General features: G+C 38.8%; 1 protein-coding gene across 1 annotated transcript in view; it reads left to right on the top strand.

Moving 5' to 3' along the window:
* ehd1a (EH-domain containing 1a) overlaps positions 1-9,572 on the top strand; it is a 29,221-nt gene extending 19,649 nt beyond the window's left edge. The window contains exons 3-6 of the mRNA XM_088343495.1: positions 2,460-2,701; positions 4,695-4,865; positions 4,940-5,104; positions 7,347-9,572. Coding sequence (XP_088199621.1) covers positions 2,460-2,701; positions 4,695-4,865; positions 4,940-5,104; positions 7,347-7,880 — 1,112 coding nt within the window. The 3' untranslated portion in view covers positions 7,881-9,572. The remainder of the gene's footprint in view (positions 1-2,459; positions 2,702-4,694; positions 4,866-4,939; positions 5,105-7,346) is intronic.
* Positions 9,573-12,537: the final 2,965 nt, after the last annotated feature.

Here is a 12,537-nt window from a genome sequence, read left to right as displayed (position 1 = left end):
AAAAAAGGCAAAGGACGTGAGTTTGCCAGAAAAATCCATTCTCAGCACTTAAGGCAACGCTTCCAGTAATGTGAGTTCAAAGGTAACCATGGAAAACAACTTATTGTGGAGAAAACGGTCAACTCAGTGAGAATTGAGATAGACGTTAGTTGTTGATTTTAAATAAGTTAGGGGGGTGAATATGGTGGAAAAAAAACTGAGTCAACTCTGGTTTCTCCATAATAAACTGCCCTTGTGACCTTGTCATCAGTCGTTTTTTAATTTTTGGATGAATTTTTAAAAAAAATTTTCAGGAATTTGGGATTTTTAACTGGCATGGAAAATTATAGACATGATCGCTGACTAAGAATATATAATCAATTCTTCCAAATATTTTCCAATAGAAGTTAGGAAATCTTCAGAGTTCGTATAATGTGTGCCTTTTTTTGGCAACTCAAATAAGACATCAAACTGGAAATCCAAGCCATAAAGGACACAACTGTACTTCACCTCTTTTGTGGAATGTTTCAACATTTTCTTAAAAATAAATACAATTGTGATTTATTTGTTAAAGAGACAAAGTGAATTGTTTTTTGCTTCCAAGTGGAAAAATAAACGAGTGATTTGAATAATAAGCAAAAATACACAAACCATTATATAAACGAGCGTTATCTTTTTTAAAACAATTGTCAGTTGAGGAAATTGTACATAACATGGGGCTCACTTCGAGGTCACTTGCTGCTACGGCTAAACCCCAAAAAATGAGGGCAAAAATATGGTGCAGTTTGGTCACTTGGAGTCTCCGTAGTTTGTAATCTTCCCACAACTTTGTTGCGCTCGTTTTCCTTTAAAGTGTCCTTGGGCAAGACACTGAATCCCTAATGCCCCCCAATAAGCAGGTAGGCACCTTGCATGGCTGACTCCCTATTGGTGTGTGAGAGTGTGTGTGAATGGGTAAGTGTGAAACACGTTGTAAAGCACTTTGGGAGGTCTTCATTGACTTGAAAAGCGCTATATAAATGCAGACCAGTTACCATTTACCATTGCACATTGTATTTTTAGTGTGATTGAAATGCAAAGTGATAAATCTGATTTACACACTGGGAGATGACATTGTAGCATAAAATGTCAGTTTCTTAGACTTTGTTTTCTTTTTAATTTTTATTCACAGCTGGCAGACTGGGGAACAAACTATTGCTCGGTACATTCGATCTTGATATTCACATGATGCTTTACTTTCCTCCTTGCTAGTTCTTCACCTTTGACCTTATGAAACATGGCCATATTTGTACAGCACCATTTGTTTCTGTTTTCATTGTAAGAAGGAAAATGTACAGTGGAATCTCCGGAGGTTGTACAGTACAGTCCGTTGTGTCACATTGGTTGTTACTAAACTCATTTTTTCCTTGCAATACACTTTTCGAAAAGTAATGAAATTGAGAAGGGAAAAACATGTTAAAAAGTTGATTTATTTTGATACACTGGAAGATCATTTGACAAATTTTAAATATTCTTTTTCCATTTTTTTAATATTAACAATTATATATTTTTAATAAGAGAAATATAATTAAAATGAGTAAAATTATTTAAAGTATCAGATTACTTTTGGTTCTCACAGTATGATTTTATTTTTTAAATGGATAAAATACAGTTTACAAAGAAAGAAAGATGGTACTTAAAATAAGCAAAATGGTCTGCAATATAAGATACTGTAGTTTCTTTCATTTTAGGTTTTATATAAAAACAAGTTGGAAATATAAAAAAAAACCTCTTTAATATTAGTGAAATTCTTTTATTTGACTTAAATTTTATTTTAAAAACATAACGGTAAAAAAAGAATAATAACTACCAGTTTTTTGTAAAATGATCTGATGATAGTGTGATAAATTAATCATTTTAAAATAAATGGTAAAATAAGAAAAGAATATTGAAAAAGCCTGTGATGGTTTTAGAATGGTTAAATGCAAGGTAAAATGATAAAAATATTTAGAATAAGCAATATGATCTGCCAGTAAAATAATAATTCATTTATTTGCACTGCAATCCAAAAATGTTCAGGAGTTTTTCATTGTTTAATAGTATATAATGACCATTTTACTGCGCCGTTCTACAGTTAAACTACCTTGTGTCGAGAGTAATTTTCAAACAAAAAATTATCTTTGACCCTTACATGATTGTTGTATGCAATTCGTATCTTGTGAATCCTGCCCGATACATTCTTTAATTGACCATGGGAAGAATCTGTGACCTGTCAGTTTGGGGTAATGAAACTTGTGGAAGTTTCAATAGATGTCGTTATGCTTGGGAAATCTTTCTGTACGAGTTCCTCCACAGAAGTGGATGTAAAAACGCTTGGTTATGAGTGTACTAGCCTTTGCAAGTTCATGTAAAAGGAATTCACACACACACATTCAAGAACAAGTAATAGAAATGTGTGCACAGGCAGGTAAATCCCTCACACGCTTTCCTCCCATCCGCAGGGTACGACTTTGCAGCCGTGCTGGAGTGGTTCGCGGAACGCGTGGACCGCATCATCCTTCTGTTTGACGCCCACAAACTGGACATCTCGGATGAGTTCTCTGAGGTGATCCGGGCACTCAAGAACCACGAGGACAAGATGCGCGTGGTCCTCAACAAGGCCGACCAGATCAGCACTCAGCAGCTCATGAGGGTTTACGGGGCGCTCATGTGGTCGCTGGGGAAAATCATCAACACGCCCGAGGTACGAGGTTCTCATGGAACACCATTTCTGGGTTATCGCAGGGCCCAATACAAAATCGGGACTAAGAAGTCAAAAATATTTGAAATTGGGAGGCATTGTGCTGAATTAGAATAACCGCATACAAAACACACCTCAGGAGATAGAGCGCTCGTCTTGGGATTAAGAGATCGCAGGTTCGATTCGCGGCTCCTCCGTGTTATATGTCGAAGTGTCCTTGGGCAAGACACTGAATCCCTAATGCCCCCAATAAGCGGGTTGGCGCCTTGCATGGCTGCACGGCCGCTATTGGTGTGTGAGTGTGTGTGAATGCGTAAGTGTGAAGCACATTGTAAAGCGCTTTGGGAAGTCTTCATTGACTTGAAAAGCGCTATATAAATGCAGACCATTTACCAGTACATGCTATAGAATTTTTCTTTTTTACCATATTTCCAACACTGGTTGATACTTTCTTAACTTTTTATTCCAAAGTGTTCAACATTTTCACAAGATATTACAGACCAAAATATAAAGCAAAAATGAAATTATTACCAGTAACTTTTGCTTATTTTTAGGTATTTTTTTTCTTATTTTACTACCATTTTAGCCTAATTTTAAGTTAAAAATTTTGAAAAATTAGCAACATAATTCGATTTTTTTCTATTTTATGCTTTTATTGTGTTTTGATAAATTTTAAAATAAGAAAATAACATTTGCCATATTAGATATTTTTTCTAATTTTCTTTTTGCTTTAATTATCTTACTAAAATATACTCGGAAAAATTAGACCTCAATTGTGCACATTTTTCTGCCAACAGAGTGAGTCTTTATCTTTGTAAAATAAAATTGAAAAGAAACAGAAATTTTCCATCTAATTTTGCACGTAATAAGCATGTTTGTATTATAATTGTTTTTTCTAAATGATTTTTTCCGCATTGCAAAACTTCAGTTAAAATTTGAGAAGAAAATACATATTCGAATGATAAAACAATCAGTAAAATAAGCAATAAAATAAGCAGAATTATCTGTCCACAGAACTTGATTCTGGTAGCCTAATTTCCTAAAGAAACTGGGAATATTTCTTTTTTTAATTGGGTTCTTGCAGTTGTTTCGCTAAATGTCATAATTTGATGTTAACTTTTATTCAAGCTTTATGTAGCCAAGGAAACATCATTAAGAATGTTTTTTTTTCCAGTTTTAATTTTTCATTTTTTATATGAAGACATGCACTGCATGGAAACCATTAAACTGATTTGATTGGACATGCAAAAAAATTCCATCCAGCCTCTGTAGTGAAAAAAATAGTAAAGCAACAATAAAAAGTTCCCAGCAGAAAGCGTTGAATGAAACCAGATCCTTCTTTTCAGCTGTTTCTGACAACCACCCCCAGCAGTCCTTTGTTTTATCTGCAAAATCTCACTGTGCTTGCGTTTTTCTCATTTGTTCTCGCATTCCCAAAACAAACATGCTAAATTGGGTGCGGATAGGTGCGAAGGTTAGTGTCGCCCTCGCTCAACAACCTAATGAGCATGCTCAGTATATAAAATACAGGTCAACCGGGTCCACTGTGCTCACTGACAAGGTCGTTGCAATATCATTTGTTTTTTGAAAAGGGTGATTGGATCCACACCTCAAATTTCCATGGAGACTATCATAAGATAATCAGATCATTTTTATATTAGTGATAACTGAACGCAGCGTTTGATGCCACATTATATCATGTGTCTTTTTCCTTCTTTCCCACTCGTGCTTTTGAGTTAATCTTCAAACGTCAGTGAAAGTCATAAACGGTTCACAAAAGAACCACAGGGTCATGTGAGCAATGATTCACTGACATTGCGGCCTGCAAGAATGCACGCTGAAGGACTTAGTGTCGCCGCGGCCGTTTACATTTCACAAATTCTCCGTTGGTTTTTGTTTATTCTTTCAACCCACATTGCTGTGTCATCACTGTCATGGATGCGGGCGCCGCCTAGTGCCACTTTGCGCTCACGTGTCAATGTCTCGCCCCCAACAGGTGGTTCGCGTGTACATCGGCTCATTTTGGGCCCAGCCCCTGCTCGTACCGGACAACCGGAAGTTGTTTGAGGCCGAGGAACAGGACCTCTTTCTCGACATCCAGTCCCTGCCCCGCAATGCTGCTTTACGAAAACTCAATGACCTCATTAAGCGGGCGCGCCTGGCAAAGGTTCATATCGATGTGAAACGATATGGAAGTTATCATAATTAGGCATACCGTAACTCCTTTTTGTTACTATTCAGGTGCACGCTTACATCATCTGCTCGCTGAAGAAAGAAATGCCCAGTGTGTTTGGAAAGGATTCAAAAAAGAAGGAACTGATTGCCAACCTAGGCGAGATCTACTTAAAGGTGGAGAAGGAGCACCAGATTTCTCCAGGAGACTTCCCTAACCTTGCTAAGATGCAGGTAAGGTCAAAGTAAACAGAATACACTTTTACCTATGAGCCTAGTTTGTTTCAGGATTGTGCTCATATTACTTGTGTAACGAGCGCATTTTCCCAATGTTAAATTACTGAAAATGAATTGATCTGCTCCGGCCTATCAGAAGCATCCAAATTAACTCTAAATAGCCATAAAACACATCTTCCTGAAAAAATAGTAAATGAACAAAAAAATAAAATAATAAGATGATATTAACGTAGGGCAGCACGGCGGCACAGTGGTTAGCGCGTGTGCGACACAGTTCTGAGGTTATGAGGTCAAACCTCCTATGTTGAGTTTGCATGTTCTCCCTGTGCTCGCGTGTGGTTTCCTCCCACATTCCAAAAACATGCATGTTAGGTTAATTGGCCGGTCTAAATTGTCCCTAGGTCTGAATGAGCTTGTGAATTGTTTGTCCCTTTGTGCCCTGCGACTGGCTGGCAACCAGTTCAGGGTGTCCGCTGCCCACTGCCCGGGGATGGCTGGCATGGGCTCCAGCAACCCCGCGACCCTACTGAGGATAAGTGGTGCAGATAATGGATGGATGGATAGATATTAACGTAGTATAATGCGGGTGTAGTATGAGCACTTACTATGGAGGAATAGGTGCGGGACACGAAAGACTGTTGATAATTCGTGAGTACTTTCTGTACACTCCAAAAATAAAGCTACTGTAACTTTAAATGAACATTCACAAAAACACTTTCACAGCATACTGTTTTTATTTTAACAAAGTGAAGCATTGCAAAAATACCTCTGCGACTTTGTAACCTGCACTCACCACTTCCTCTTGTCAAACCACAGAGCCAGTCCTCTTCTAAAACTGTATCTAGAGGTATGACTGTACACGCGACACTTCTAACAGGTGAACTGCTACTTAAAATTACAGGAGACCCCCAAATTTTTGAAAAACGAAAAACTTTTGCATGGGAGAAAGATCGTTATCTGTGGAAGCTTGAATTGCTCCTGACCACATTGCTAGCAATGGATTTACCTCAGGGTGAAAAAGCTCTTATTGCCACTCCCATTTGAGTTTTCTTAAAATGAAACTTTACATTCCGCAATGTGTGTTCAGAACAAGCACATTACATAGGCTGGAAAATGTTTGCTTAGCTTAATAATGGCAAAACTTTAACATGGGTATACCGAATGATGTCGTGCACAGGTAGAAATAAGGTGGTGCGAGATCTCATGCCTTTCTCAATTAACATACCCTCTGAAATAGTTTCCTTTTGGAATTTTCTTTTGTCAATTAGCAGTTTACTAAGGTCAGTATTAAAAGTCTATTAGAAAACTTCACCTTAAACATTGTGCATAATATCGACATTGTTTTAAGTTTCACTGTAAAACATTGAAATAGTCTCATCATCTCTCATCTCATTAGCCGTACCGCTTATCCTCAGTAGGGTCGCGGGGGGGCTGGAGCCCATCCCAGCCATCTTCGGGCAGTGGGCAGGGGACAACCTGAACTGGTTGCCAGCCAGTCGCAGGGCACACGGGGACAGACAACTCATTCGCTCATTCACACCTAGGGACAATTTGGACCGGCCAATTCACCTGAAATGCATGTTTTTGGAATGTGGGAGGAAACCGGAGTGCCCGGAGGAAACCCACGCAAGCACGGGGAGAACATACAAACTCCGCACAGAAAGTCTGGAGCTGGATTTGAACCCACGACAGGTTCCCATGACATGAACTGTGCCGCACAAGCGCTAACCACTGCGCCGCTTTCGTTTCGTTTATAAGTTCACATCGGGCCCTTTGAGGACAACCATTATGTTGATGTGGCCCTTGGTGAAAATGTGTTGCATCCCCCATGCATTATAACATTTGCCTGTTAAGTCGAGCCTGGTTAGTACTCAGATGGGAGACCGCCTGGGAGTACCAGGTGCTGTAAATAAGACATTTGGTGCACGCTCTGCTGCGACAGCACTGACTGTACTCCTCGGTACAATCGGTGAAAGTTAATTTCCTTATAAGGAATAAATGCATTTAATTATTATTAATTCTGTTGGACAAAAAGCGCACCGGATGCCCAAAAATTCACCAAGCCATCCCCTATTTGCTCTCTGCCTGAGATTTGACTGCGGCGTCCCCTTCACCTTTCTTTCCCAGGATGTAGACCAGATTTATTTTTCCTGGTTCGCCAGGAAATCCTGCCCGTGCACCGCCACTGGAAAAGTCTATTTCTATCACCGATTCCTGTTTTTTTTTTTATTATGCGCAGGAGATGCTCAACGCTCAGGACTTCTCCAAATTCGCTGCCATGAAGCCCAAACTTCTGGAAGCGGTGGAGGACATGCTAGCCAACGACATCGCTCGCCTCATGGCGCTCGTGCGCCAGGAAGAAGCGGCACTGCCTAGCAATTCCGTCAAAGGCGGCGCCTTCGAGGGCACAATGAGCGGCCCTTTCGGTCACGGCTACGGCGAAGGCGCCGGCGAGGGAATCGACGATCTGGAGTGGGTGGTAAACCGCGACAAACCGTCCTACGACGAGATCTTCTACACGCTCTCGCCCATTAACGGGAAAGTGTCGGGGGCCGCCGCCAAGAAGGAGATGCTCAAGTCCAAACTGCCCAATACGGTGCTGGGTAAGATCTGGAAGCTGGCTGATGTGGACAGGGACGGCCTCCTGGACAACGAGGAGTTCGCCCTGGCTAACCATCTGATTAAAGTTAAGCTGGAGGGCCACGAGTTGCCTTCCACGCTGCCTGATCACTTGGTTCCCCCGTCCAAGCGCGACGGCACGCTGCAGGAGTAAGGCGCCGATTCCTGTTTGGGACTCTTAAGAGCACCGGAGAGAAAGAAACTGAGAGGTTTAGAGGGCACAAGATTCGCCGGCCTTTCAATTAGGATATTCTCGGTTATTTTGGGGAAAAATGCAGCTCTGGTGAAAAAATAATGTGACAGAGAAACACTTCTTCGTTTTCTGCAAGTAAATCTGGGGTCTCAAACTCAATCAAACCCCTGAAGCTAGGGTCCTGGTGAGGTCGTACCAATTGGGTTTTCCACACAAAAGAAGCGCTGATGAAAACATTTTGCTCTTCTTAAAGGGACAGTGTTTAATAGTTGCCCATTAGGTGTTGCTGTATCGTGAAGTGCAAGGAAAATGAGTCTTACTAAGAGTAAAAAACAGAGTACAAACTTGGGAAACTCCCCTTTTCTTACCCATTCATTTATAGAGAATAAAATAGATGTGGCAAAACGAAAAGAAAAAAATAATTTAAATGGACAAAATAAAAATAGGGAAAAAGAAAGCAAAAGGAAGCAAAAAAATGAAAGTTGGAATTAAAAGAAAAACAGGTGCTAAATACAGCAGAAAAACAAGCCAGGGTAGAAAAAAGGAAATGGGAATAAAAAGACAAATAGAGCAAAAGAAAGCAGAAAAGAAAATGGGGGGTTGGGGGAAATGGGAATAAAGAGAAATAACTAGGTAAAATAATCACAAAGTGGAAAAAAAGATGCAAAATGGAAAAGGGGAGGAAAAAGGCAAAAAAGGAAAAAGGAGAAAAAGACAGAAATAAAAATATTCTATTTTTCTCTTTGTCTTTTTCTTTTTAATTTCTCTTTTCCCCTTTTCTTGCTTTTTTGTCTTTTTTTTTCTTTTTCTTCCTATTATTACCGTTGTTTCTTTTAAATCTAATTTCTCATTATCTTTTTAAAAGTAATAAAACTGCTGTCAGGTCACTTTCAGACTACGTAGTTCTTATTCATCCTCGCGTTTGGTAGCACTCATTATTGGTTGCACAACACGATACAGTGACACCTAGCGGTCAAACGATACACCCTGTCCTTTTATATATCAGCGGGGGCCTCATAACTATCATTCTGAGGGCCACAATTGAGACCCCTGAAATTATTGCTCAAAATTCCTGGTTTTCAAACATCAAAACATACATGACTATAAAAGTAGCCTGAAAATAGTGCCTATATTTTTTACATATAAATGCTTTTTTAAAGGATTTTTTTTTTCAAATAAAATGCATTCAAAGGTGAGCTTTAATCAAGTACATTTCAGTCATTCTTTATCTTGCCACAAGAGGAAGCATTCTTACCCATAAAATACTCCCAGAATCCATATTAAACTGACTCCCAAAGTAGTAGTCATCACCTTATTTTTTTCTCCAGAGCTGTACTAACAAATATGGATGTCAAAGGTGGAGTGATATTTTCCACACAGGAGGACTTTGCTGCATCCTGGACCTCTTCACCCAGTAGCAGGATGCATCTGCAACTAAATTTACACCTCAGTGTAAAAAAGATGTCTTATAGTATACAGTATATAGTCCACATTATTTGTTGATCCAAAGATATAGTTGTTTTGTTTTCAATTTGGAGCCAAACAAAAGAGGAAATAAATCAGTTCATCTATATTTTTGTATTTCCTGACATTAACTCCAAATGGTTCCTTTTTTGTTTTTTTTGGAAAGATAAATAAAAGGAATATTCATCATTTTGGTGTTTGTCTACCTAGGTTTTGTTTTTGGTTTGTGGGGTATTATAATGACGTGGGATTTTTTTTACAATGACACCTCTTAAATCGTTATGAGAGGACACTTTAGAATACTTAGAACCGGATTTTTAATGGTATCTACTGCCCCCTCTTGGTCAAACTAAGTCATAGCATCATCACCGTTCAAAACAGTACAGGATACAAAATGTAGTCGACAAACTTGGGGTCATGTCACCCAACATGATTTCATTTTCTGATTCTATAAATCTGACTTTGATTTTAAGGTGAGATTTTGAGCAGTTATAATAACAAACGCGAGTTTGATGCAGGCTGCAATAACATCTTAAAGCTAAGGGTGGCGGTAGTGAGTCAAACTAATTAACGCCCCAGTGGAAACGTTTGGTACGTGTTAAGATTTATCTTTTCCAGGTCGTATTTTACTTTTAACTCATTAATGAAGGTAGGCATAAAGTATGGCATCGGTTGATGTACAATGATGATAGAAAAAAAAACATTTCTACGAGTGGATACCTGAATAAAAACCAATTAATAAACGCTCATGCTAATGACATTATTTTGCGTGTTAGCCTGTTAACGTTAGCATGGTGTTAGCCCCTCAAGTTTTTAACGAGATTTTCTTTAAATAACGTACAAGTGACAAAGTAAACCAGTATAACATCATGTTATAACAACAACATTGGTGATTTAACAATTCTCTGGGGGGAAATTTAGGTGTGGGTAACTAAAATCAAAACGCTAATGCTCGTGTTAGCATGTAGCGTGTTTATGTGATTAGTATAGCCTTCTTGTTTTAATATAAATAACTCATTGGTGACCAAAGCAGTATTATATCCTTTTTTTGAACACTCAAGTTGAAAAAACACGTTATTTTTGTGTGAGTCATTGAAATTAAATACTTGTCAGTGCAGTGTTTCCCATAGAACAGGGTCTCAAACTCGGGGCCAAGAGGCCAATTGCAGACCTCAGGATGATAGTTTCAGGTCCCTTCCTTAATATGATAGTTAAAGGGACAGTGTGCATTATTTAACAACTGAACGTTTCTGTTTTGTGCAATGTGCTACAAAAGAGGAAAAAAATGACTCAAAGTGACTAAATCAAACTTTATTTTAAAAAGAGAAATAAGTACAAAAATAAAAATGGAAAAAAAAGGAATGAAGGAAACAAAAGTTTCTGTTTTTCTAGAGTAGCAGGATAGCCGGCAATAAAATCAGCTCTCTTTAGATGAGCCTCTTGTGATAAAGATATACAAAACTCCCGACCTACAATTAACTAAGAAAATACACATTTACTGATTGATTACCATATATTCCATCCATTATCTGCACCGCTTATCCTTAGTAGGGTCGCGGGGGTGCTGGAGTCCAACCCAGCTATTTTTGGGCAGTGGGCAGGGCACACCCTGAATTGGTTGCCAGCCAGTCGCAGGGCACTTAGGGACAGACATTTCGCTCGCTCATTCATACCTTGGGACAATTTGGAACGGCCAATTAACCTGACATGCATGTTTTTGGGATGTGGGAGGAAACCCACGCAAGCACGGGGAGAACATGCAAACTCCACACACGAAGGTTCGATCTCATGACCTCAGAAATGTGCCGCACACACGCTAACCACTGCACTGGCATGCTGCCTATTACCATATTATTTTTTTGTAAAATCTAAATCTTGTTTTGTATAGAAGCTATCTAAAAACAGTGTAATGTTGTTATTATCGCTCTTTTTGTGGAAACCCCCATTAGACCCAACCTCACCTAGGCCCTATCTCTAGCGGCCCCCAAGTAAATTGAGTTTGAGACCCCGGTTGGTGGAGAGTCTAGGGGCGACTAAACAGACCAAATCACTGATATGAAGTTTGAATTAGTTAAATTCAATACTTGTATGGGTGATTTAGTAAATTACAGTAATATATATCATTACTGATGCTTTTATGATTGCTGCTATCACAGGATGTCGGTTCTTCTTTGATGGTTTACAGGAAGTTAATTCATACCTGTCACACACTTCCGCCAATTGCTCTCCTTAATAATGAGTGCAATTTCCTCATTAGGTAAAAATCAACCTTACAAGCACAAGGCGACACTTATTTCTTCACAGCAAGGTAGACTTATGTAGAACAAAAAATATACGGAGTACACAATTTTTAAATGATTGAAAAAATGTATAAAATATGGGGTAAACATCTATGTTTCACAATCTATTAGTTGTGGTTCTTTTTAGAGACTGTCCCTTAATAAACTTAATGAAGTTAAGTTTAACTTACTTTTAGAAGATGCGCTTCAAGAGATGGCAGAAATTGTCCTAAAAAAAGCGTTCCCACCATTTTCTCAACCGCATCAAGCTTTTTTATTCCACTTTTGTTTCAAAAGAAACGGCTTGCCTCTTCTTTACACTTCACACCAACCGTATTGAATGAATGCACGAGATATTTAACAATAAAAACGTCAAAGTTCTTAGCGCGAGAGCGATACAGTACATATTGTTATGTTTACACACGAACCAGGAAGTAGAAGCCAGATTTCTTCTTCGGGTTGGATGCTGGGTGACCTCTCACAGCGCCACGTGGCGGAAAGAAGCACTACAGTACTGTCCTGTACTTGGAAAAAGGTGCACAATACAATATCTAATGTATTTTAAGCCATCCCGGAATTTTTTTTTGTATCTACCATTTTTCATAATTTGAATAGTCGTAAGTCGGAGAGCGTTTACGATTCAACAAACAACACAGAACCGCTGAAAAACACACAAACATATATATTAAAATGTGTATAACAAAAACAAAAATATCATTAGTCTCTACTCAATTTTGGTATCCAGGAACACAAAGTTCTAAGCTTTGAGGGATTGATTAAGATTCTTATGTCGGTGATTGACAACGCACAATGTTTGGAGCCATTAATATAATTAAAACGAGTCCAAAAAAGGATAATTTCCCTGCCTTGACTCA

The sequence above is a fragment of the Urocampus carinirostris genome, chromosome 9 (assembly GCF_059441175.1).
Source record: "Urocampus carinirostris isolate Australia breed hairy pipefish chromosome 9, RoL_Ucar_1.0, whole genome shotgun sequence".
Classification (NCBI taxonomy): Eukaryota; Metazoa; Chordata; class Actinopteri; order Syngnathiformes; family Syngnathidae; genus Urocampus; species Urocampus carinirostris.
This window is presented reverse-complemented; position numbering and strand designations above follow the sequence as displayed.